This window comes from Lepidochelys olivacea, assembly GCF_965140295.1.
Source record: "Lepidochelys olivacea isolate rLepOli2 genome assembly, chromosome: 8".
NCBI lineage: Eukaryota > Metazoa > Chordata > Testudines > Cheloniidae > Lepidochelys > Lepidochelys olivacea.
Genome location: NC_140418.1, coordinates 18315617 through 18343580, shown reverse-complemented (window position 1 = coordinate 18343580; position 27964 = coordinate 18315617). Strand labels below are relative to the sequence as shown.

At 41.1% G+C, this 27964-nt stretch overlaps 1 protein-coding gene across 6 annotated transcripts in view; it reads right to left on the bottom strand.

The window, feature by feature from the left end:
• The window catches only part of TCERG1 (transcription elongation regulator 1), a 55886-nt gene that overhangs the window by 21919 nt on the left and 6003 nt on the right, over positions 1 to 27964 (bottom strand). For 3 of the 6 annotated variants that reach the window (XM_084636525.1, XM_084636520.1, XM_084636523.1), the window contains 9 exons: positions 27567 to 27719; positions 26983 to 27256; positions 24618 to 24860; positions 19751 to 19813; positions 18388 to 18624; positions 15831 to 15946; positions 7704 to 7792; positions 2586 to 2746; positions 774 to 840 (listed from right to left, as the gene is read on the bottom strand). In XM_084636525.1, the coding sequence (XP_084492651.1) occupies positions 774 to 840; positions 2586 to 2746; positions 7704 to 7792; positions 15831 to 15946; positions 18388 to 18624; positions 19751 to 19813; positions 24618 to 24860; positions 26983 to 27256; positions 27567 to 27719 (1403 nt within the window). The remainder of the gene's footprint in view (positions 1 to 773; positions 841 to 2585; positions 2747 to 7703; positions 7793 to 15830; positions 15947 to 18387; positions 18625 to 19750; positions 19814 to 24617; positions 24861 to 26982; positions 27257 to 27566; positions 27720 to 27964) is intronic. The other 3 variants (XM_084636521.1, XM_084636524.1, XM_084636522.1) reach the window with 3 other exon arrangements.

Sequence of the window (27964 nt, the reverse complement as noted above, 5' to 3'; positions counted from 1 at the left end):
CACTTCATCGGATGCATACTGTGGAAACTGCAGAAGACATTATATACACAGAGACCATGAAACAATACCTCCTCCCACCTCACTCTCCTGCTGGTAATAGCTTATCCAAAGTGATCACTCTCCTTACAATGTGTATGATAACCAAGTTGGGCCATTTCCAGCACAAATCCAGGTTTTCTTACCCCCCACCCCCCGCCCTTTTTCAAAAACCACACACACAAACTCACTTCTACTTGTAACAAGGCATATAGCTCTAGGAACAATAAAATTTGCCCTGGTTTTCTGTAAATCAAAGAGAGCAAAAACAATCACTCATGATGTTATAGCACAGTCAAAACAGCCTTTTTATAGAAAAACTCCAGCTCAAAAATCCATACTACTATCTTTTTTGGGCAACAAAAACTTGTGCAAACAGAGTGAACACAAACTGGGCAAATGAGTGGCATATGCTAATGCCACGGAACTGTATAATGTAAAGACAGCTCAAAATGCTCCTGAGGGAGATCTGGCTATCACAGATAGCTTCTATCACAAACACACATTTATTATTTATGACTTCCACAGAAGATGGAATTCTCTCTCAACACGAATTCTATCCAGCTCTAAAACCCTCAAACTTAGTAACATTAGATTTCTGCTACCTTTCTTGCTAAAGTAATCCTGTTCCGTTACACCCACGCAATCCCATTGCCTTCAACAGGGTTGCATTAGTGCTGCTGAGACCAGGATGGAGCCTTCTAGATCTAGACTAAGTCCGTTTAAGATTAACTTACTTCCGCTTCTTTGTTTTAATAGGCTCATCATCATTTGTTTCCTCTGCTGATTCATGATCTTCTTTAACTGTAAGGTAAATTTCATTAACAGTCTTCTAGATGAAGTAAAGAAAAGTTCACAACTTATGCCTGAAGCTTCTTGCATACTATATAAAGCTGCCTGATCACAATTTTAACTCTCTATTTTGAAAGAAATTAGATGCTATTCTTCATTCAGTTTTAGAGAAATATCATCAGAGATAGGTAATTTTTGTCATTATGGCATTATGCTTAACTCTCCATCTTTAATTATCCCTATAAATCAGATTGTTACAGCAAGCGCCAACAGCCTGGTTTTGTAATATTAGCCACAAAACAATTCTCTTCCATATTCTATTTTCCATTCATTCAACAGAAGGGATTAGTTCTTATGAAATCTGCTAACTAATTACATTTAAAATCCCTTTCCCATAACAAGATTTAAGAACTCTATTTTCATTGGTTTTTTATACACTTTTTGCCAAAGCTTGGTCTAGCATGCAGAAAATACAACAGAACCATAAATATACAAACTCAAAATGCTGAACTCATTCATTTCAGTGAAATGTAATCGAACTATCATCCCCAAACCCAGCAAGAAGCCCAGGGAACTGTATAGGTGACCCACTTTCCTCCCCCCGTGGATCTGACTGTAGGACTGGGGCGCACTTTAGTATAAGTTGGAAGAAAACACATCATCAGCTGTTATCAAACAGTGGGCCACCACTCCACTTCATTAGGATCACCAGGGAAGAAAGCTGCAAGCGGGAACTCCTCAAGGGGTGCTGGAGCCCTGAGTCCCAAGCCCCAGGCCTGGCTGAAGCCCTGAGCCCTGTGCCCTGAGTGGGGCTGAAGGTAGAGGGTCACAATTCTTTCTAGAGGGAGGGTGGGAGGGGGTCATGATTTTTTTCTTTTAAATCCAAATGGCTAGCCAGCAAAAAGTTTGAGAAACACTGCACTACATGATTTGTGGTCAGTTTTATATTTTAAAGGAATTAAACTCACATTTCCAAAAAAAACTGAGGCTAAAACTTGCCTTTGTAAATGCTTCATAGAGCCCATTTATATCTTCTAATTGCAAAGTAATATTTTGCACTACTGTTTTTAGAATTAAATCATCACCCTTATACCTCTCCTTCCAAGAACAACCTTCCCCCCTAAATGTGCAAGTCTATCATTCTTGGATGATATATTAGAAAATATGCCCAAAATAGTCTTACTTCAGTAGTTTCCTAATGAAAACAATGCTGCCTAACCTCCAGAAATAACCAATTTCTGATCTCTGCAGAATTTTATTTCAGTCAACATTAATTTAATCCCTTCTTTCAATGCTCCAGTATTTTACTGTCTTATCTTTGTGATTAGATCTTTGTCTACTTTTTGTTGGCCTGAAAATCTATTCGTTTCCTATAATTTTTTTAACCATTTCTACCTTTCTTCTCAATAAAGACTGTTTATTCCTTTAGTCTGTTTTCATACATATTTTCTTTTAACAGACATAACATTTCTCCTGTCATTAACATCCCCTTTATTCTCTTGGGCTTTCTTTCTAAGCATTTTATATATCTGCAATTTACTATCTCAATCAGCTTCTTAATTTAGTTGTCTCTGATTTCATAATTACACCTCATTTTTCAAAGTCGGCTTACAGTTCTATCACTTATTTTTTATGCTCGTTTTGAAAATAAGCACAAAATGGAGCTTGTGTGAAAGGTTGTTCATTGTCTCTCTATTAATCCTATGAAGGTGGGTGATGGGGAAAATGGGGACTAATAATGATGATTTTCCTCTTACTTTGTTTCTTTCCTTCTTCCATTCCTTTTTTGTGAGGAGGTTCCTGAATAATTTTGTCCACATCAGCTCTTCCAATTAAGTCCTCTGGCCGGTCCCACATAGAGAGACGAGTGGTTGGGTTGTAGAAAAAAACCCGCTCATCACCAGTCCATACCACACACCTAAGAATTTTGAAACAGAGAATGCACATGCACCAAGTTCAGTTTTAGCTATATTCATTTTATATGCCTGCTTTATAACACCCATGAGAACTGAAAATATGAAGTCACCCAGAAAAAAGACAATGCTTTCTAATGTTGCCCTGCAAAGAATTTAGATTTCTAATCTATTCCAGCTATTCACTATCCACTTTACAGAAACAGAGGAAAACAAACTGATGCTAAATGAATGATACTGCACTTCAACAGGGTTAAAAACCCACACACACTCACCAATCACCAGTAGAGAACTTTCTCTGGCAAGTGGCCTAAAACTTTCAGTTTCTGCAGAATGTAAGTTTTCGTTAAAAAATGCAGCTTTATAATGTTGCAAAGCTAACCTTCCAAATGAGAAGCAACACAGTACCATCCTACTCACTCAGTAATAGAGCTGATATTCTGCATTTGATACTACTGCTTTCTCAACCAGCAAAGAGTAAAACTGAAAATATTAAAGTGTCACTGCTATTGATCAAAACCCTGAGGGGGAAGTAAAACTGACTGGAGCCTAGTCAATTTTCATTCTGCAGCTGCTGCTTCATAAAACCGTATGCAGCATTAGAGAAGCATGAGAAAATAGCCACAGGGGAAGACATTAAAAAAAACCCATACACCAACAGATTGGAAGAGTTGAGTTCTGTGGGAGAGAAGGGGAGCCACTTCTGAATGCATTTGTCCTCTAACAAATCTGCATTTGTTGTTTCCACCAAATGTGTAAAAGTCTAACCTGAACTACATCTCCATATAGGAAATAATGTGCCTTGTATTATTTTGGTCTAGCTCCCATTCATGTGATTGATTTTCTGTTCTTGTGAGCTAGCCTGCTACTACGCTACAGGATACCAGAATGTAGGTCATAGTCAGGTCTAGGTTATATTTAACACATAACTGCAAGATGTATCTATTTTCCCTGAAGAGAACTGAAGGACTGGTTTTCCCTGGTAGTTTACAAAATAGGCCTCAAAGCTCAAAAATCGAATTTTACCAACATGTTTACCAAAAGACAGAGAAAATCCAATACCACTCTAGAAAAGTATTAGGTCTAGAAGTCTGAATCAGATATTAGTACTAAGGAACCTTCTATCTCCTCTACCTTGATAAAGTCACCATTCGGGAAAATTCAATCCTTACACTGCTGTCTGAAATTTACAGACCATGCTCTGAAGTGAAAACTGCTGCTTTACTATGTTAGTGGTTACAGAGGTAGCCTTAGATAGAGACTTGACTTTAATTGTTCTAAGACCCAGGTATTAAAGAGACATCAATGGTTAAACCAGACTTGCAAAGAAATGACATTATTAGGCTCCTTTATTTAGACACAAAGAATGGTTACTTATCTCATAGTAACTGTGGATCCTCAAGAGGTTATCAGAGGTTCTCAAACCATGGTCTGTGGACCATCAGTGGTCCGCAAGCGCCATTCAGGTGGTCCGCTGATAGTTCCCTCTAAGGTGCACGCCTGGGTGGCCGCACACAAGAGAATGAAGGGCCACCCACCTAATTAGTGGAGCCGTGCAGGCGTGACTCCACTAATTAGGTGCCTGGACCTTGGAGAAGATGCACATGTAAAGAGAGGTGGTGACCTTGGGGGGAACAGAGGGTAGGTGGGAGGGGGCAGTGGGGTGAGAAGATGGGGTGGAGGGAATCTGGGACATGCAGGGCTGCATCGGCCAGAGAAAGAGGTGAATTTACCCGGCTCCGGGGCTGTGGCTGCTGGGGAGAGACGGCCCTCCTTCCCAGCCTCAGCTCTGTGGCTGCTGTCGCGGGGGAGACTGCTGCCCCCCCGTCCTTCCCAGCCGCAGCTCAGGGGCTGCAACATTAGGGGAGAGAGGGCACATCCATTGCATTAGAAAGGTAAGACTACTGATATTGAAATATGAGTTGTATGCTTTTATTTGTAGAACAAAAAAGCGTTAATTAAGGGGTTTTTTTATATAGCGCTTTTATCCAAAGCATTTTACAGTAGTTAGCTAATGGTACGAACAGCATTTGGAAAGATCATTAAGTGGTCCGCCGAGACCCTCAGCAATTTTTAAGTGGTCCGTGGAAAAAAAAGTTCAAGAACCACTGATCTAGATGGATTCCACTCTAGGTGCTTGTACACCTCATGCTCATGAGATCAGATTATTTTGCCAGCAGCGTCCTTTAAGGCCACATCCGTGCTCTAGATAGGGACACATCCCCATACCTGAGAACATAAATGGTGGCGCAGGCCCGACCAACCCTAAGTTCCTTTGCCAATACAGAATACCAGAGGAGTAGTACTCTGTAGTAGCAGGGTCAGGAGGGTGGATCATGGAATCCATGTGGACAAAAAGTCTCAAAGAATCACAGTTCCACTCTTGGTGACTAACCAGCAGTTGCCTGTTTGCTTGGAGCTAGGTACTAGAAGTCGTACTTAAAGAATGACTGTAAGACAACTCCACTAAAATGGGGATAATTTTTGGAACCATCTACCAAAGAATAGTATCTTGTAAATGTGTGGACTGAGTTCTACATGGCTTCCCTATACATTTCAGAAATAGGTACATTCTTCAGACAGGCAGCAAAGGTTGCCTGAGCTCTAGTGAAATGAACTCTCATGTGGCTAGAGGAATCTCACTTGGCTAGCTTGTAAGAAATTCTTAACTGCTGGAGACCCGTTTTGATAATCTCTTTGAGTATACTGCCTGGCCCTTAAACCTATCAGCAAAGTCCCAAACAATCTAGGTGTGTTCCTTAATGTTTCTGTTCTGTTAAGCTAATATGACAATGCCCTTACTACATCAAGAATATGAAGTATTGCATCCCCTGGGGTTGATGAGGCTTGGGAAAGAAGACCGGGAGAAGAATACATTGGTTCATATGGAACTCTGAAGCAACTCTGGCTAGGAATTTGGAATGAGGTCTGAGAGTAAACCTGTCCTTATGAAACACTATATAAGGGGGACCTTCCATGGGGGTCTGAATCTTCTCTCCCTTTGAGTTAGTGTAAGGTCTTCTAAAAAAGAAGGTTTCACTGATAGGTATAGGGAGCAGGTTGCTATTGGCTCACAGGGGGGGATCCATCAACACTTAATATTACACTTAGGTATCCCAAACTGCGTGAAAACGATGAATAAGGCCCTTTAGAAATCTAGCCACTCGAGGGTGCAAAAATACAGTGCAGCCATAGATAGGAGGGTGATGAGCAGATATTGCTACTAGATGAACACTTTATGGAACTACCTGAAAAATCAAGATGGTTTCGAAGTTAGTAAATAGTCCAATTTTGCTGAAATGGGTGTTGCTGAAAGAGATATAACTGATGCTGAAATGTTCACAAAGGAAACCTCTTCCATTTAGCTTTTAAGTCAATATTGTTGAGAATTTCCTGCTTTGGAGCAGAATGTTCTGAACTTCAGCCGATTTGCTCCTTTCAGTGGATGTCACTAGATGTGGCCCGCAGGCCATAGTTTGCCCACCTCTGATCTAACCCCTCAAAATGGGGACAGAGGATGTTGTCTTGTGGGAATAAGGCTGCGTACTCCAGGACGCCTGTACTCCAGTACGGGCGTAACCAATAAGCATATGGCTACTACACTGGTGGACACAGGTGAATAATGAGGGCCTGTTCCCTGTGGGCATACCTACACCGCAATTAGATACCAGCAGCTGACCCGAGCCAGCTGATTTGGACTCACAGGGCTTGGGCTAAGAATCTATTTATTGGCAGTGTAGACATCCAGTCAGGCTGCAGCCCAAGCTCTGGGACCCTCCCACCTCAGCGTACACATATCCTCTAAGACCCATGCCCTTCTCCTGCTCAAAAAGTAGTCTCTGAAGGAATAGCTGCTGGTAGCTCTGAGCCTACTCTCTATGAAAAAAGTTAGTAAAAAATACAAAAACAATTGTTTTTGTAGCTAACAGTCAAACTAAAAGTTAACTATGTAACAACTATACTAACTCACCACTAACTGTCTACAACAAAGTCGTACAAAAGCATGACTTCTGTAGGGGTTCTCTTGCTGCCGCAGGCAATAAGAAAGAACTGAGACATGCTTGGGCCTACTCTTCTCTCTAACTCCTTGGACAGCTGGGGGTAGGTGTGCCCTCAAAAGATGCTGATGGGCAAAAGAATCTGATCTCCCATGCACTGGGTATATGTGCACCAAAAATGGAATCCTGTGGACAACCACTTGAAAAAGAAAATGTTAAAAAAAGAAAAAAATCCACCAAGCAGAGGTACAGAGGTTTTCCCACCAGATTTTCTAGTCTGTATTGTGTATATCCACCATATATTTTAATCATATCAGGAAGCCCCTTTGGAATACTGTGTATACATTTCTTGTAAATGGCAGACAGCTCCTTCCAATGGTCCCCATGATTTTCTTTCTTACAGTAGGTTCTCTGATCTATTATTTCACAGCATGATTACTTTCATATTAGCACACTGAGCAGCAACAATTCCAAACTTAAGGGCTCCAATGTGGTTGACAGATATACATCCAAATGTCAAATGATATTCCCAAACTTCCTATTAACATTAAGATCTACAGACCTTTGTCCTTCACAGTCCTATTTTTGCTCCCAGAGACTAGGCTTCATTACCCTCAATTTAGAGATCTTGCAATAATACTGTTAATATTACTTTGAAGTTTGAAGTATATTTCATTTAGGATTTCAAACAACTTTACAAATCTTGAGCTCCATTCCCCTTGTAAGGCAGGTACAGCGTTGGAACCATTTAACAGACAGGTAAGAGGCAAAGCAAATTATGTAATTGGCTCTAGGAAACACAGAGAGTCAGTGAAAGAGCCAGGAAAGAATTCAGGAGTCCTGACTCCCAGCCTCCTGTTCCAACAACGGAGCAACACTCCTCATCAACAACACATTTCCTGCAACATACTACAGAGAAAGGAATTGGAATACCAAAGGTGTAGATTGGGAGTTCACTACATACCATGGGGTTCCAGGAATAGGAGTAGTTGCAACTGGTTTTGCTTTCTGAGCTGCTTTTTCTTCTTCAGTCATTTCTTCCTCTTTTGGTTCCTAGAAGGGAAAAAATAAAGGTTGTAAGAGTCTGCCATGTTCTCTGTTCAGCTATTTCATTTATATCCAATTGACAGTAATGTGGAATCAAATTTATTTATTTAAAATAATGTTAATCAACAGCCTCAATTATATTCACAGAGTTTAAGGCAGGAAGAATCTATTAGATCACCTAGTCTGACCACCTATATATCAAACGCCACTAATTTTGACCCAGTTCCCCAATTATTGAGCCCAATAACTTGTTTTTGACTAACACAACTTTTGTTTGGCTAAAACATGTCTTACAGAAAGACATCCAGTCTTGATCTGAAGACTTCAAGAGATGGAGAATCCACCACTTCCCGTGGTAGTTTGTTCCAATGGTTAATCACCCTTACTGTTAAAAATTTGTGCCTAATTTCGAATGTCAGTTTGTCTGGCTGCAGCTTCCAGCCACCAGTTCTTTATATGCTAGATTAAAGAGCACTTTAGTACCTGGTACTTTCTTCCCGTGAAGGTACTTAAATACTAACCAAGTCACCTTAATCTTCTTTTCAATAAGCTAAAAAGGATTGTCCTCTAAACCCTCTCACTGTAAGTTATTTTCTCCAGCCCTCGAATCATTTTTGTGGCTCTTCTGCACCCTCTCCAGTTTTTCAACGTCCTTTTTAAGATGTGGACACCAAAATCATACATAGTAAACCTCTATCATTCTCAATAATGCTATAAGTTGATATAAATATCATCTCCCTACTCATTCTCACTTCTCCCCTTGTCTATACAGCCAAGGATTACATTAGCCCTTTTTGCCATAGCATCACACTGGGAGCTAGCTACATTGAGTTGTTGTACACTATGACCCCTAAATCTTTTCAGTCACCCCTTTACAGGATAGTCCACCATTCTGTAGATATGGCCTGTGTCCTTGTTCCTAGATGTATAAGTTTGTATTTGGCTGTATTAAAACACATTTTGTTTGGATTTCCTGGTGACCTGGCCCTTTCTGATTGGTCCATATGATCATTATCTACCATTCTGCCAATCTGTGTCATCTGCAAATTTTAGCAGCAGCGATTTTATATTTGCTTCCAGATCACTGATTAAAATGCTAAGTAGTGTCAGGCAAAGTACCATGCCCTTTGGAACTTCATTTGCGTCACCACAACTGATTGATGATTCCTCACTGATGCCTTCTTTTTGAGACCTGTCAGCTAGTTCCTAATCCATTTAACATGTTCCATGGATATACTGTGCTAATTAGTTTAATCAGAATGTGATGCAGTACTAAAGACACAACGTGGATGAAGCAATATCTTTTATTGGACTAACTTCTGTTTGAGCATGAAAGCTTCTCTCTTTCACCAACAGAGCTCCTCAGATCCCTCTAATGTCCTGGGACCAAAACAGCTACCACAAGGCCACACTAAGTCAAACATCTTACAAAATAAGTACACTACTTCTTTGAAGTTTATCAACCAAACTTGTAATATCTCAGAAAATGAAATCAGCCTTGTTTGACAAGACCTACATTCCATAATACTAGGTTTATTGGCATTAACTATATTACTGTCCTTTAATTCTTTATTGTGTTCCCTATCAGTTTTTCCACTATTTTGCTTGGGACTGATGTCAGGCTCACTGATCTGTTTCCCAGGTCATCCCACTTGCCCTTTTGGAATAATGGCACAACAGTAGTACTGTTTTAGAATAGTCTATAATTTCCACAGTATTTCAAGATTTATTAATAATTAACATAAGCAGTTGAGAGATCTCCCCAGCCAACTCTTTTAGAAGTCTTTGAAGTAATTTATCCAGGCCTGCTGATTTAAGAATGCTTATCCCTAAGAGAAGTCATCTAACATCCTCTTCAATTACTAATGGGCTGGAAAGTACCTCACCCTCACTTGATATGACTACATCTTGTGTGATAAACTCAAGACAGACAGCTGCGGGGGGGGGGGGGGCGGGGGACAGGGGGGCGGGAAACAGTCCCAGAAGGTTAAAATGCCCTTCTCCCTATCAACTGAGGAGTGGTAACTACAGGTCAATCAGGTTCAGCTGAGAAGGGGTTACCAGTGAATCAATTTGGATCAGCTGAGAGGGAGTTACCTGAGGTCAATTAGGATCAGCTGATTCCAACTAACGGCTGCCTGAGACCTTTTTAATCCCTCCACTATTGGGAGAAGAGGGGAGGATGAGAGAGAGGAGGAGTCAAGCTGCCAGGAGCAGCAGGACAGCAAGCCTTACCAGGAGGGGAGGCTGCATTCCCTCCCATAAGGGAAGAAAAACAAGCCCAAAAGACTGGCTGAGAGAAGGAACAGACTGCCCCTCTGCATCTTAGAAGGACTGTTTTACCCAAGCCCATCTCACCAAGGCTAAAAACAGCTGAGGCTGGTGAGATCGAGAAGGTACCTTGCCACACGTTGTGTCAGGGGCAGGACATGTGAGCGAGACTTTGTGGCGCACCATCTCAAGGCAAGGTATATCACCCCAAGAAGAAGAAAAAAAAAAATGGAGGAGTTAGTGAAGGCGTTGGTGCAGGCCACCGCAGCCCAACAAGAGGCTACCAGGGTTCAGATGCCTACCCAGCAGGAGTCAGTGTGAATACAGCAGGAGACTAATCAATTACTGATGAGCCAGGCAGCCCAGGATCGAGCCACCCTGCACGAGGTTGTAAACCAGCTAAAGGCCCTGACCACTCGGATGCACGGCCCCCATAGGACCTGACCCCTGCAGGCAAGCAACTACTTACAGAAGATGACAATGTATGACAACGTAGATGCATATCTCCTCGCGTTCGAGAGAACGGCCCTGTGGGAGGCCTGGCCCCAAGACCGGTGGGGAAGTATCTTTGCTTCTTTTCTGTGTGGGGAGGCCCAGAAGGCGTATTTTGACATGACAACAGAAGCAGCTACAGATTACCCCCAGCTGAAGGCGGAGATCCTGGCAAGGCCTGGCACGATGACAGCCATAAGGGCCCAGCGGTTTCACGAGTGGAAATACTGGGACAGCAAAGCGCCGAGGTCCCAGCTGTTTGACCTGATCCACCTAGCCTGGAAGTGGCTGCGCCCTGAGACCCATGGCCCAGAGAAAATTGGGGAAATCATAGTTTTGGACAGGTACATGAGAGGGCTACCACCAGACATAAGAAGAGGCGTCAGTCAAAATGATCCCTCCTCATATGACAAGCTAGTTGTTCTTGTAGACAGAAACCTAGCAGCCCAAGAACCTTCTCAGACCACCGGGGAAGGAAGGCGCCAGAATAGGAGGCAAGTCTCTGCACTGAGGGTCCAGGTTGCCGTGGCCCTGGGAAGAACTATGCAGGGGAGGAAGAGGCTGAAGAACAGCCAGAGATTGTGGAGAGACTTGGGAACTGGGGGAGGAAGACTCGGGGGAGGGGGGGATAAGGCCCCAAACAGCCTGAAAAATAGAGGGCTGCCCCAAGCAGGGTACAGATGTTAGGCATGTGGGGAAATAGGGCATATAGCTGCCCAATGCCCTAACCTAGAAGAGCCCATGCAATGCGACCTGGGAGATACAGGAGGACCATACAACCTAATAAATCTAGTAGGGGTTGCAATGGTCCCTCATCGGTATACTAGACCAGTTAAAATGAATGGCATAGAGTCCACTGCGTTAGTGGACTTGGGAAGTGCGGTCACGCTGGTCTCGGGAAAGCTGGTCGGGCAAGACCAACTATCTCGGGCCAAGTGCACAGGAATATCCTGTGTACATGGGGATGTCAATTACAACTCGACCATCCCGGTAAAAATAGAAGTCCTCGGAAACCCCACTAAGGTGAAGGTGGGAGTAGTCCCGAAACTCCCCTACCCAGTCCTCATAGGACAAGACTTCCCAGGGTTTGGCAGCCTACTCCCCAGAGAGGAGTCAAAAGACGGTGATAACCCTGAGAGCAATGTGATGACCCTGATAGTTAGCACCCCCCGGCCTTCCGTGAATTTGCCCAGGATTTGTTCTTTCCTCCTGGGAAGCCGAGGAAGACATGGCGAGAAAGGAGGGAAGATAAGGAGGGAAATGAGAATCTTGGCCCAGAACCAGAAGTCTACACTTGTAGGGGAAAGAGTTGGCCCAACTGATAAGGGAACTATGCAGGCTTTTGACGAACCCACAGCCGGACTCAGTTCCCCGAGGACTCCCCCCGAGAGGGAGATGGAAATATTTCTCCGAGTTTGGGCAAACTGGACCTTCACTGGAGAATTTTGGGCAGGATCAGGCCAATGATCCAATATATAACAATATTCGCAAAGTAGTAGTTGAGGTGAATGGGGTCCCTGTGGAAGGGAGAGCCAAGGGCCCAGGGCCATATTATATGATAAAAGAGGAATCTGCTATACAGAGTCGCCCAGGTCCAAGAGCAAGTCGTGGAACAGCTCTTAGTACCTGAGACGCATCAGAGGGGCATGATGGATCTAGCCCACAGCCATCTGTTCAGGGGGGGCATTTAGGGGTAGATAAAACCCTCAATCTAATTCTGCAGAGGTCTTTTTGGCCTGGAATTTATGCGGTGATCCGATGATATTGTGCCTCTTGTCCTGAATGCCAATTACATGGCCCCCAACCACACTTAAGGGCCCCTTTGGAACCTCTGCCGATTATTGAAATCCCATTTGAGTGAATAGCTATGGACCTAGTAGGGCCACTGGAGAAATCAGCCTGGGGCCATTAGCACACACTAGTTGTGGTAGTTTATGCCACTCAATACCCCAAGGCCATACCCCTACGGAACACTATGTCCAGGACCATAGCTAAGGAGTTAATCTAAATTTTTGCTAGAGTGGGGCTACCCAAAGAGATCCTGATGGATCAAGGAATCCATTTTGTGTCTAAATTAATGAAGGATTTATGTGCAATGCTCCACAGACAGATCATAAGGACGTCAGTCTATCATCCGCAGACCGATGGCCTCTAACGCTTTAACAGAACATTAAAGAACATGATCGAAAGGTTGTGAACCAGGACAGGAAGAACTGGGATGCCCTGCTGCAATACCTAAAGTTTACTATAAGGGAGGTTCCTCAGACTTCAACTGGGTTTTCCCCATTTGAGCTGTTATATGGTCACCACCCCAGTGGCATGCTGGACAATGCCAAAGAGGGTTGGGAAGAACAGCCAAACCCAGAGAGAAACATCACTGAGCATGCGTTGCAGATGAAAGGCTGGATAGCCCAAGTGCCCCCATAGTGCGGGAACACATGGAGACGGCACAAGGGGCCCAACGGATATACTACAATAGCAAAGTGATGATCTGAAAATTCCAGGTGGGAGATCGGATAATGGCGCTCATACCCACAGCGGACAGCAAGCTCCTGGCAAGGTGGCAGGGGCCATACGAGATAAAAGAAGCCATTGGAGAAGTCAACTACAAGGTCCAACAGCCTGGTCGCCAGAAGCTGGAACAGATCTATCACAAACTTGTTGAAACCTTGGCAAGACAGAGAAGCTCATGTGGTCATTGTAGGGTCACCAACCCCCAAAAGCAACCAGCCCAGCCAACTGGAAATATCCCCGGAACTGACCCCGACCAACGAACTGAAGTGATCAACACGATCAAATGCAACCATGACACATTCTCGGAAAAGCCAGGCAGGACTACTGAGGTTCACCATCACATCCTCACAGAACCTGGAATGAAGATGAATGACAAGCCATACCGGATTCCGGAGGCAAAAAGAGAAAAGATCAAGATAGATGTCAGGAAAATGCTGAAGAGTCTCATAGCGAATGGTCAAGTCCAATTGTCCTAGTACCTAAGTCTAATGGCAGTATGAGGTTCTACAATGACTTCCAGAAACTGAATGAAGGGTCCTAATTTGATGTGTACCCTATACCCAGATAGATGAGCTTACTGACCGATTGGGAAAAGCACGATTTTTGTCCACCCTTGACCTGACCAAGGGTTATTGGCAAATCCCCCTGGCCAAGGCCGACAAAGAGAAGACTGCCTTTTCAACACCAGAAGGACTGTATCAGTACACAGTCCTCCCTTTTGGTTTACATGGGGCTCCTGCAAGTTTCCAACGACTTATGGACAAACTGTTGCGTCCACATGGCAACTATGGGGCCGCCTATCTTGATGACCTCGTTATACATAGCCCAGACTGGAAGACGCACTAGGAGAAGGTGGAAGCAGTCCTGGACAGCCTGAGGAAGGCGGGCCGACTGAAAATCCCTCCAAATGCGTGACTGGGCTAGCAGAAGCCAAGTACCTCACATATATGTGGGAGGTGGGGGGGGGGCGGGGGGGGCGGCATGGTGAAGCCCCAACTCAACAAGTTAGAGGCTACACAGAATTGGCTCCGACCAGTCCGGAAGAAACAGGTCAGAGCATTCCTGGGACTAGTTCAATACTATAGGCGGTTCATCCCCCACTTTACCACCAGGGCATGCCCGTTAACAGACCTAACAAAAGCCTGTGGCCCAGACATAGTAAGATGGACCAGCATGGCCGAGGAGGCTTTTGCAGATTTGCAGACCGCCCTCTGCACCATCCCAGTACTGGTAGCTCCAGACTGGGAGAAAGAGTTTCTTGCAAACTGATGCCTCTGAGGTTGGGTTGGGAGTGATTCCTTCACAAATGGTTGGAGAAGACCACCACCCAGTCCTGTTCCTTGGTAGGAAACTCCTGCCCAGGGAAGGTAAATATGCTGAAGTAGAGAAGGAATGCCTGGCAGTAAAGTGGGCCATAGAAAACCTTTGCTATTACCTACTCAGACGGAGGTTTACCCTCATCACGGACCATGCCCCTCTGAAGTAGATTCACCAAAACAAAGAAAGAAACACAAGAGTAACAAGTTTCAGAGTAGTAGCCATGTTAGTCTGTATCAGCAAAAAGAATGAGGAGTACTTGTGGCACCTTAGAGACTAACAAATTTATTTGAACAAGGTGATTCTTAGTGCTACAACCCTTCCACTTCAGAATATAACATAGGTCCGGAATCAAGCATGGCAACACAGATGGCTTGTCGAGGGTGCACTGTTTGCCGACGCAAGTAGCCCAACCCTGCAGTGGTGAGTGGGGTAGGGGGCATATGTGATAAACTCAGGATAGACAGCTGCAAGGGGGGGTAGAAAACAGTTCAAGAAGGTTAAAATGCCCTCTTCCCTATCAACTGAGGAGGGGTAACTACAGGTCAATCAGGTTCAGCTGAGAAGGGGCTACCAGTGAATCAATTTGGATCAGCTGAGAGGGAGTTACCTGAGGTCAATTAGGATCAGCTGATTCCCACTAAGGGCTGCCTGAGACCTTCTTAAACCCTCCCCTGTTGGGAGAAGAGGGGATGATGAAAGAGAGGAGGAGTCAAGCTGCCAGGAGCAGCAGGACAGCAAGCCTCACCAGGAGGGGAGGCTGCATTCTCTCTCATAACAGAAGAAAAACAAGCCCAAAAGACTGACTGAGAGAAGGAACGGACTGCCCCTGTGCATCTTAGGACTGTTTTACCCAAGCCTGTCTCACCAAGGCTAAAAACAGCTGAGGCTAGTGAGACCAAGAAGATACCTTGCTACACTTGCTTCTTTCCAAATAAAGAACAGAAATATTTATTGAACAACTCTGCCTTTCCTGCATCATTAACAATTTTACCATCTCCATCTGGTAATGGGCCTATACCATTGCTAGAATTTCTTTTGCGCCTAATATGTTTAAAAAACCTTCCTTCTTAATATCTTCTTCTTAGTTTTCAATTAGTCTTCTCAAATGTACTAATTTTTTGATTATTATGCTACAGAATTTAGTTTCTATTTAAATCAAGGCCCAGATTCAGGAAAGCCCTTAAGCCACATGCTTAACATTGGCTTCAATGGAATTTAAATATACTTAAACAATTGCCTGAATTGGGATGTTTCCCTGACTCATCTCTCTATATTTTTTTCTTTTTAATTAGAAAAAATCACTAAGTGTCATGAGAAAAGAATACTGTTTTCAAATCACCCCCAATAATCTAAGAACTCAAATTAGTAACCATAATCTCTTATCAATATGTCTGCATCCACATATGTACACAGAAAGATTATTTTATTTGGTTGCAAGGTCTTTTACCTCCTTTATCAGCAATTTTATAGGTTCTTCTTTGGGTTCCTCTTCTTCTGTCTCCATTGGCAAAGGCTCCTCTGTAGGTTCTTTAATAGGCTCTTTAATCTTCTCTTCTACTTTTTCTATCAGAAAAGGATTATTTTTTTTTTAAAAAAAGTTTGCCTACGGTAACCTACAATTCTTACTGAACTCATCAGATTCAGTTTATCAATGTGGTTTTTCAAGTTGAACTATTTTTTATTTTATTTTTTGCCATTCTCTCTTCATCAGACTTTAAATTAAATGTCATCCTCAAAGGGCCAGATTCTGTCCTGTGCCAGGATCTACTCAACATGGGGGAAAGGCAGTTAGGGCTCCTGATCTCAAGGTATCCCAGCCCCAATGTAAGTTAGTCTTTCCTAACTTATGGCCGTTGGTGTGTGAACTGCTGTAGTGGACCCTACTCTCCCCATCTCTCCCCCCCAGGCAGAAGTTCTGCTGGGAGAACTATCAACTTGGCAGCTGAAGCCAAATTCTGGTTGCTTTCTGTTTTTTAGATGTTGTGAAGGAACTGGAATGGGGCAGAGAATCTGACCCAAAAAACAGGCATCCTGGCCATTCACTGTAGAAAAAAATTTAAATGGAATCCCTCTTACTAACACCTTGCTACCCATATAAGGGTCCTAATAGGACTCAAGTGACACAGTCAACTTTAATTTTTGAAATTGGCTCATTTTTAAAAATTAAAGTTTCTGACAGAATACTCTGTAAGGAGTATGGCCTGATTTGAGTGTTTGTTTTTTTTAAATTCTGGACTTTTCAGCAAACAGGAACCTCACAGACAATACAGGGGAAACTGACAAAATACAAAGTAACGCCAAATGCACAAAGTAAATAACCTGAAAGAGAGTATTTGCCGCCCCCCCCCCGCCAACTTTTATAGCAACTGTAAGTGTTGCATGTAAATACAGTAGCAAGAGATGTGATTTTCAGTGTGTGTCCCTGTGACAAGAGCTCCAAATTCAGTCCAGTTTCCTGAAGTGCTCATGCACATTCCTTGTTTAGCAGGATAAATTATAACTCAGATTCTACATATTTCTTATAGCAGGTTCCATGCAAGGATTTCACAATTGTAATTAAAACTGCCCTTTAGCAGCCTGTCTGTTCCTATACCTTAGTCCCAATGCCAGCAGGAAATGTTAGAAGTCAAAAATCCGACAAGGAGGTTACATCAATAGAAACAAGTCACTTGGGAAGAATAGTCAGTTAGGGATGTTAACCATCAAATATTATAATAAAGTGATGGCTTGAAATTGCACTAAATTTTAATAAAAGAATATTGTGTGTGATAGAAAGAGGTATTTCTCTAACTCCAACACAGAGACTACTTCTCCACCTAAAATCCAATCAATGAATATTGGGGAGGGGGAAGAGGGAAGTTATTTGAATGCTTTGACTTGCACTGCTGGCTGCTCTGGTGGGTCTTATATGATGCAGAAGGGTTGCTATTAGCAGCACACCATCCTGACATAGACTTCCTTTGCAGACTGTTGCCTTTTTAGCAAACTGCTTGTTGTTTATATACTGTTACAGCGCCCTTATTTTCTGGATTAGTTTTTTGTTCGTTTTTGATACTATGTCTGGTGACAATAGGTCTCAGAAAGGAATCCCCTGCAAGATCAGCTGCTATCACCTTCCCTTCCATGACAAATTTGGTTAGGGAGACCATGGGTTTGGGAAGGGAGATGACAAGTCTGCAACTTCTTTGGATGCATTAGGAGCTACAAAATAAACTAGGGTGAGCTAGATACTCTTGCTCCAAAAAAACTGCAGTTTGTTGAACTTCTCTAGAATAAACTACATATTTATCAAGATTCAAGAGATATTAAAAACTGAGAATGAAAGTCTTAAAATGTATTTGGAACTTTAAAGAACATTACAGAAGAGGATGAAATACTAGAGAGCAATTTTAAGCAGACACATATTTGGATACTGGGCATTCTGCATGGGTTCCAGAACCACTAGAAAATGTTTTATACATTAAATTTGTATGGAATACTCAAGTGAATGATGCAGTCTAGTTTCTGGAATGGACATCTTGCCTAAAAAAGACTGTACAATGCAACTGCAGAGAGACAGCCTTCTAAGCATTCTTCTGCACCTATTTCTTTTCTTTAAAATATATTTTATATATTATGAGGATCTAGAAAACGCTTCTTTATTCAGGGAACTTAATTCAGATGTTCTCTGTCTTATGGCCCTCTCAAGTCAGGAGAAGTAAGCTGAATTAGTGAAAACTGAGTTGTCAATTAGATCATGGGCAGCAGTCTTAACTAGCATGGTTTAGAGTTATTTTAAGCAGGGGTGTGTGTGTTTATATATCTAATGTTCCATGGTTTAGCAGCAATGAACACCTATTAACATAATAGAAGACAAATATGCTTTAACTCTAAGAGCTATACCCAACCCAAAGTTACCACTAGCAACACAATTTGGAAATCATAATTAAGGGAGAAGAGGATTAAAGTAATTCTCATTCACATTTTGCAACAATGTTTATAATAAGTCGTAAAAGTGATCATACCTAGTTGTGGCTGGACTCTAAAATCGAATGCTGTACCTTTCTCTTTCAGTTCTTGGGGTCTTTCCCATGTTGATTCCAAAGTCCTATTGTTATAATAGTAAGTCTTCCCATCTGCTGTTTTGTACTCTGTCCATTCAGAGACTGCTGTTGCTCCAGCCAAAGTAGCAGGTGAAGCGGCAATAGCAACCTGAGGATGGATCATAGGTACAATAGGAGGGGCCATTCCTGGCAAGACACCTACATAAAGGAGCAATAAAAAACAAAACAAAAGAGCGAGTGACAATGAAGTATCATTTTGTGACACAAAAGCACCAAAATACTGTTTTAGGATAATCAACTAAGCATATAGTTTAATGTAAACTACTACAAAATAAGTCTGTTTTTTCAAAAATTGGAAGCTGATGTTACTAATTGTACTACCATGTTTCTAAATCACAAGTGTCCATACTCAACTGGGCAAATTTTGGTACAATTATTTAAAATGCAATAATAGCATTTTAGGCATTCAATATCAGTGTTTCAAGAGCAAAATCCCTGCTATTTCAGTTCAAGGTAAAGTCTGATGACATAATGCTTTTAAAAGAGTAATATTGAACTATGCTGTGATGGTTTTGTGGAGTACTGGAGACAGACTACCAAAACCATTTTGCTCATGTCCTAAGGCAAAATGGTAAGCAAGTACCTAGAGATGAAGAGCCAGTACATAATATTACTATACCATTTCCCTGATATACCAGGTTTTTTGGAAAGTGAAATCAAATTTGTTTTCAAGTAAGAAAATAGGACCAACACAATATGGTCATAATTTAGAGCAGTTTAATAATAAAGTACAAGTTATAATGCCTTTACCCTGGGACAAAAAAAAACAAATCAGTACATTATTGAAGAAACAAGCAACTGTTTTTTATATAAAAACACATCTGTTCCTGAAAATGGCTTATTTTTAAATAATGCACAACCTTAAAATGAAGATTTATACTAAGACACTCATACACCACATACATACTAACATGCAAGCAGTCATGTCCCTGTACAAACGGAAGTAGAAAAAACAAAATATCCCCACACATAAGAAATAAAACTAAGTAGTATAGGCATGAGGAGGTTCACATTTATCTCAGAAATCAATGATTAAAATAATGTGCATTTGTGTAGCTTTTTCGTACTAAATAGGCTAACACTAACAACTCATTAGGAAAGTTATTTGCTGGCCAATATGTTTTCATTTAGACCTTTTTTGAAAATAAAAATATACAGATCCATTAATTGGGGGAAAGCAAATAAATAAATAAAAGATAAACAGTAACATTCACTACCATGCCAACTTACAGACAAAATGAACTAAGATGGTTTTAAAAATTACCGGTCTTGGTGGTAGCGACTGTCTTTACATACGGGCAGCTGACTATTTGCATCATTGCTACACCTGTAAAATGGATAAGCAAGCATGTTGGAAAGCTGCCATTGTACGTTGGCTCTTACTGGAAGTCTGAATACTACAAATTTTCCTGCTACAATTTAGAATGTCATTTTCCAATAGAAAAGACACATCCCAGGCAGGAACATGTAAATTCTTTTTTGTTTCAACAGATTATGAAAAGTGGTGCCAGATCAACTATAAAACTAGTTCTAAATTACAGCAACGCTTACTGTTTTACGTTGAACCACAGTTTTAACATATATTAGAACTTTATAAAAACATTTGAGCGAGGATTCAGGGGTTTAAATTCAGTGTGGGGAAGAGTCTCACCCCTCTGTATGGGACAATGTTGCAGGAGATTGTGCTGAGGGTAGTTTTGCTCATAGCATTTGCCCAGAAGAGGCCAATAGAAGCAGCTGCAGAAACTCTTGCAGTCCCTGGCAGTTTCATCCTGCTCCTACTCCAGCTGGAAAGAAGGCACGAGCAACAGTGGAGGTACAGTTTTAATCAATTAAGACAAAGGTGGGAGTGGTAGTGGCAGGGAAAGCACAATTTCAATCAGAAAGGAAAGAGGAGGTGATGGCGATTAGGAAAAGGCATTGAAGCTGAAAGAGAAGAGGCAAAAAGAAAATTGTGAAGGGGTGAAGAAATATACACAAACAAAGAAACTGTACTGGTGGGTCAGCGGTAGGAAGTATTAGCTCTGTCACAGTCTATGAAGCAGCATGGGGTAGGAATGCAGTGTAGGCAGAACATTTAGCCTTTGGGAGAGGTAGTACCATGAACTGCTTTTAGCTCATTAAAGAAATGACACTGAAAGGTATGGAAGCTGTGGCATCTAATCCCGTTCAGTGAGATGAAAAATCACTAGGAGAGATGAGAGAATAAAAGGGAGGAAAAAAAGATTCCAGAAGACAGTTCATTTTAGGGGGAAGGGGTCATGACTGTATAGTATTTCTGAGTATCAATCCAGTACTTTCAGACTGGTAACTGAAAAACTCAGAAATATACCCCCAGACCCTAAAATGCTTCAATTCCCACCATATGAAAGTAGTAAGAGGTGAGAATTCCCACAACACAAAATGAAATTAAACCCCTGTGTTTATAACCAAAATAAATGTTAATTTTCTTTATCAAAAATCTAATATAGAAAATACACTTCCAATTTATATAAAAAAAACTTTTAGAAAAGACAAAATGTCAGTGCTCTTTAGTTTTGAGCTCTTTTATTAAAATTTCTAATAGCATTTATGTAGTATATATGAATTAGGATACCGAAGCATTGAATCAAATGGTACTGAATGAAGTTTGTCTAGTTTTGTTTTGTTTTTTATGCTACAGCCTTTAAATGCATGTAAAGATTTGTTTTGTTAAGGAAGTTACAGTATGTCCTAAAACTAAATCAGGATAAATAATGTCATCTGTCTGACCACGGAAATTGGTTCTACTGAAGAACAGACAGACTTCTTAGCAACTACAGGGGAAAAAAAAAAAAAGCGGTTTCCTCTGACAAATTTCACATTTTTAAATGTACAGCTAGCTTTTCACATATGAATTAAGAGTAAGCAGACCAACTTTAAAATTTAGTATCATAAGATATTAACACAACGGAAGAGTTAATTTAGTGTCATTTCACAATATGCTGCAGAACTTTAAATGTCAAGATCACTTGTCAATTGCACTGCTCAGCTTTTTTCTTAATATGAAGTGATCTCTTTGGATGGCTTCATGCTCATCACTGCCTAACACAAAAGAGCTACAAACTTATGCTCAATATGTCTTTTTAAATTCTGTTAATATTTTAACAGGATCTTTTTAGCTTGTTTCTTAAAAATTCATCTCTTCAGGCATTTTGTAGTTATGGTGGGAATATTCCAAGACTTTCTAGGAACATCACAAAAAAAGCACAACCAAGTTAAATCAATTTTATCTAAATTAAAAAACAAAAACAAAACATAGGTTTTGTTCCCTAATCAAAGAGAATGTGTATTTAGAACAATCAAAGAAAACATATTCAAAACTGCATGGAGTCCTCCCAGTTCAATCCAATGTGTTATTTCCCAGTGAAAAGGGAAAATAGGTCACGTATAAGTCTTCCAGAACTTCAGAAACTATATTCATGTTCTGAGAGAATTTGAAGAAAATGTTTCATCAAATAACCAAGGTGTTTTGTTTGCTTTTCATACTTCTCTCTTCTTTTCCAGTGTAGTTCAGTGTGGGAGTTTCTGCACTGGAAACTTACAAAAAATACAAGTGTCCTTTGTTCATGGGCAGTTTATTGGATATTGAAATTGTTTCCTTATTGTACTGATCATTCAAATTTTGCCTGCCAGTTTACACTTAAGAATAGCTGAATATGCATTTTACATGAAGAATATTGGATCCTTCATCTTACACTGATCATTTGCTGGCAGAGGCAGGAACTGAAGTTAAGAGTAGTCAAACTTTCTTCATCCTGACTTAAGATGCCTATTTTAAAACTTAATAATTAGTTATTCTTTTCCCTTAACTCCCCAAAATATGTAAGAATCTACTCCTGATGGCATTCTGCACCAAAAAATTTAAAATTCTGTGCCAAAAAAATAAAAATGCTGCACACAATTTTAAAATTCTGCAAATTTTATTTGTCAAATAAATGTGAAGGCTCCAGCATGGCACTGGGGAACACAGGCCACTGGTTGCACAGAGGTGGGAAATCACTGTACAGCTACCCACCAGGACAAAGACTCAGTGGTGAGGCTGCACCTAACCCCGACAGAGCGCAAGGACCGGGCCTATTCCAGAAACACCCCAGGGCCCTGCTCCTCCATTCCAGATGTACCAGGTGTGGGAAGGCAGGCTCAGCAAGGCAGGATCCAAGTGTGGAGAGGCTTAGTGTGGGAGGATCCAGGTGTGGGTTGGGGGGGGAATATGGGGTGGGGTCCAGATGCTGGTGGAATGACCCGGCCCCAGATGCCATGCAGTGAAAGAGGAAGTCCCGTCCTCCCCAACCCAACTGGGACAAGCAGGAGCCACCAGCCGGTCTTCCCCAGTCCTGCCCCCTGCCTCAATGATTTCTCTCTGCCAGCTGCCCTGGACACCCAAAACATACTGCTGGAGAGGGCCCCATGACTGCTGTTGTGGCTTCCCTTTGCTTCCCCGTCAGAAAGTCAGTTTTCTGCAGGGAAGCAAAGAAATCTGAGATGGACATAAATTCTGCACATGTGCAGTTGCGTACAGAATCAGACCTCTAAATTACTTACCTAACATTCAATATCAACCAGAGTACTGTCCTCAACCTGCTATAATTTTGTCTTGTTTAAGTTGATGACTTCCCTATAATTTCCTTTTTAAAGCAATATTGTGCTGTTGTATCACTCCTATAAAGTTGATTTTTTTTTCTAATCATGACTCTGGAAAAGATAGGTCGGTTGTGGTGGATGATCAGTTGAACATTAGCTCCCAGTGTAAGGCTGTGGCCAAAAGTGCTAATGTGATCCTGGGATGCATAAACAGGGGAATCTTGAGTAGGAGTAGAGAGGTTATTTTACCTCTTCATCTGGCACTGAGTGACTGTTGCTGGAATACTGTGAACAGTTCTAGTGCCCACAAGTCAAGAACGTTGAAAAATTGGAAAGGGTTTAGAGAAGAGCTATGAGAATGATTAAAGGATTAGAAAACACGCCCTGCAGTGATAGACTCAAGGAGCTCAATCTATGCTTAACAAAGAGAAAATTAAGGAGTAACTTAATTACAGTCTATACGTATGTACATGGGGAACAAATATTAAATAATGGGCTCCTCAATCGGATAGATAAGTATAACACAATCCAATGGTTGGAAGTTGAAGATAGAGAAATTCAGACTGGAAATAAGGTGTAATTTTTTAACCGTATCAGTAATTAACTATGGCAACAATTTGCCATGGGTTGTGGATTCTCCAACATGGCCAATTCTGAAGTCACGATTGGATGTTTTTCTAGAAGATATACTCTTGGAATTATTTTGGGAAAGTTCTATCGTATGTGTTATAGAGTAGTCAGACTCACTAGATCACAATGGTCCCTTCTGGACTTAGAATCTATGAACATGGACTAAGCTTCAACATGAGCCCTTGCAACTCAAGCCTTTTTGTTCCTTTTCCAACACTATTCCTGGTGGCTGCAAGAGATCAGGCTTGGGAACACTTGAGATCAGTGTTGAATTGTAATACTTTCTGCTCTTGAATATGTATGCAGAATAGTTGTAGATGTGAGGGTCCCCGGATATTAGAGAGACTCTACAATATGTAATTCACTTTTAGTCCCCTCTAGTTTTATTCCATTTGTGCATAAGATTAAAGCTCTAAATCCAAGTAACAAAGTGACTGCAATGATCACATACCAACCATGAATTCTGCTATATGAAAAAAAGTAGTGCTAGGGCATACTGGCAATAAACTATTTTTACAGTTGATTAACAGTCTCAGAGTCACTTAAAGAATTAATGCAGCTCTTCATTACTTTGTATGGGACTGGAGTATAGACACGATCCCTTTAAAATAATCCATTTATAAAATGCACTTTTCAGTGCATTCTAATTTATTTGTATTATCAAAGCAAGGATTTTACATGTTTAAATAACTTTGTAATAATTGTATCAGAAAATTAAATATTTAAAATGTGTTTCAAGTGACTATTACTTAAAGTCTGTCCACTAAACCTGAATTATTTCAGAAAATGTTCTAAATGGAGAGGATTTAGGCAATTAAATACACAGTAGACACATGAGTGCAAACAAATTGACAACATGGACACATAGTTGATAAGACAACTACAGTGTACCAATTTACCTGGAAGTGGAATAGGCATGCCAGGAAGGGGGACACGAAATGGAGGTACCATTACGGGTGGAAAAGCAGGAATTGTTGCTGTTGGCTGAGGTACTGCATGAGGAACTGCAGGAGGCAACGTCTGCGGGACTTGCTGGGGTACAGTCTGCACAGGTGTAGCAGAAGGAGCGGAGGTTGAAACACTAACTGAAGATGTAGCAACTGAAACACCTGAACTTGTGGTCTGGTCTTGTGTTGTTGGTGCTGATAAAAAGAAAGAAGGAAAAAAAAAAACGTGTAGTTTTCTTAAATGGTACAACATGTGAACTGTAAATATATGAGCACTCACAAATATTTCCTTACACATACTATAAAGTATTTCATCCCTTACCGAAGCACATATAAGAAAAGGATGCTCGCTGGAAATAAAAATCCCTCCCTCCACCCTGTGACATTATATCATTCCAGGAAAAAAAAAAAATCAATTTATATTTCTTATTTCCCTCACCCCCTTGTTTGTATAATATAACTAACAAATCTCTAGAGCAGTGGCAAAAGTTTCCTTGCTTTGGTTACCAGAGAATTAGTCTAACTTGTTTGGGTGAAAAGTGAAATATGAACCTCTGTTCAGATTGAGACAACTAGGAGTAGAAAGTTGTACAAAACCTTGAATGAAGGAACTAATGCACAAAGAATATTGTTGTTTAAACAATATAATGGCAGCAGTTTTGCATGTGCATGTACATGACAACAGTGTGGTATTCTTAGATTGTGGCCATGCAACTGTGATTCAAACATGTATAATCAAAGAAAAGTTTAGGAAAATGCTTTGTCATGGAATGGAAGAATTCTAGTGGCCTTCAGTGCCTCCTAGTGGGTAAATGAATATTAAACATTCAGTTCAACATTTCTTGCAGGATGATTCGAGTTAGCCTTCGACAGGATGCTAATGTTGCATATCAATGTGTGGGGTAAAAGAAGGAAAAGTGGCAGCCAATGCGTTTCAAGAATTAAACTTATACTAGGCATCATTTTGATTTTTTACCCTGGAAAGCAATGTTATAAATTTACGAGACGATACAGTGTAATGATGGAGAAATATCACTTTTCTTGTACTAAGTGATTATGTTGTAGATATTAAATTTGTCATAAAAACTGAAAAACATATTGCAAGGAAATTATTTTCTCCTTTATTTAATAAAGTGATTAACTCACTTTTTCAATGATATAAAGATACTTAATATTTAGTATATATTTAACACTATCTGCAGTTCTCAAAGGGTAAGAGTTATTCGTGTTTTAAAGATAGGGAAACTGAGGCATACAGAGATTAAATGATTTGCTCAAGGTCACACAATAAACCAATGGCACAGTCAGAATTAGAACCCAGCTCTTCTGACCCCCAATACTTTACAGACTGATTCTGAATGCTGAGAAAATTGATCTTTTAAAACACAAGCTTTAGCACCTGGCCACAGGCATCAACATTAACAGAACTTCCTTAAGAAAAAAGGCAAAATTCATTAGTGCTTGGTGTCAGAAAATTACATTTTTGGCAGCCAACAGTCAAGTCAACGTCTACAATACTCTATTAAGTTACATAAAAAGGGCCTCACTATAAACATATGCCTCAAAAGCAGAGAAAACTACAGTGAGTAAACTATGGATCTCAAAGATCTGATATGGAATGGAATCTAAACATCTGTGATTCTTGTCCATTGTTACATATTTAACAAATGTCTACACAGACTATAAAATAATGCCCTACACACTACACTTAACTATATCAAGAGAATAGGCTAGGTAGCTACTTTCTAGCTTTGCAGGTCTAGTAAAAAATGACATATGAGTCAACTGTAAGATTATTTGCTTTGGCTACAATCTAAATATATACATTCCACAAGGTCAATCCCCTGTGAAGAGCAATAGTTTTCAAACTACATGGATCATTCATCAATAAAGCTCAGAACCTCTCGTGGTCTGTGTTGTTACTCAAAACACAAAGTAACTGCAGCACTGGGATGTTCTGCAGAATGAAAAAGCAGAAGTTCTGCTCTATAACAATCAACTCTGCTTGTTCCAGAGGCAGCACTGACATGTCCACCTCCTCAGCCAGAAGGGCAGGTTGGATCCTGGAGACAGGTAAGATGGGAAACCTTGGTGGAACAACCCCTTCCTCCTTTTCTTAACAAAGCATTTCCAAGTATATCAATAACTATTAAGCATCTATTTGGTTATTTGAGAACATATGGGTAGCAGTAGCAGAAAAAACAAATACCTGGCAAAGAGGAGCCCCATGTCACATTAAGTCTTTACTACAGTATTTCCTCCAAGGTAGCATTTGTTTCCCACTCTCACAAAGCCTAAGAAACCCACAGTAACTCACTGGAAATGGTCTGTGAAATTGAAGTGGCTGTGGTTGTAGTAGAGGTCATGGAGGACTGCGTACTTGACGAGGTTGATGGAGACACTGAAGATGCAGGACTGCTGGTTGTTGGTGTGGAGGCACCTTGGGCCTGCGCTTGAGCCTGGGCCTGCGCTTGAGCCTGGGCCTGCGCTTGAGCAGCCAGCATTGGTGTCAGTTCTGATTGCTGAATAACCTTTACCCCATCTGGCTTGGTCCATGCAGACTCACGCGTTCGTGCATTATAGAAATAGACCTATGGAGTAGAAAAGTCATTGTCAAACAATAGTATGTTTTCACAATGAATGGCCTAGTCCCCCATCCTCAAATTAGGAGGGAAAAAGTTAATATCTATACGAATATGTATTAATAAAAGGAAATTGCTCTGTTTTGCCTACCTATTTAGCATGACAAAAACAAAGACTCTTACTATACACAATCTGCAGCCTCAATGGCCAAGATCAACACAACACCACCACCAATGCAAACAAGATCAGATGTTGTAACATGGTAGCAGTCACTCACTATTCCTGATAGCTCCTTGCTATATTTGGTTCCAGTCTTACCTTGCCATCTGGAGTCTTGTTTTCTACCCATATCTCTTCAGTGGGTGGCATAGTTGGAGTTCCAGGGGCAGTGACAGGTGGCATCCCTGGAGGAAACATCATACCAGGAGGCGGTGGCATGCTACCCATGGGAGGAGGCATGAATGGTGGCCTCTGTGTAAAATCATATAACAGTAACAATGTCACAGGTCTGCCATATACAGTTTGCGTTCATATTCTGTATCACTTGACTGCACAGCCTCAGCAAGCAAAGACTTAGCAACAGTCTTCCATGCTGTTCTAATACAGTCCACTGAAACAACATTACAATCTCTGGCCTGTTCTACACTTAAAATTTAGATTGACATAGCATACTCAGGGAGTATGAAAAATCCTCAGCCTTGTGGAAGAATGCTTCC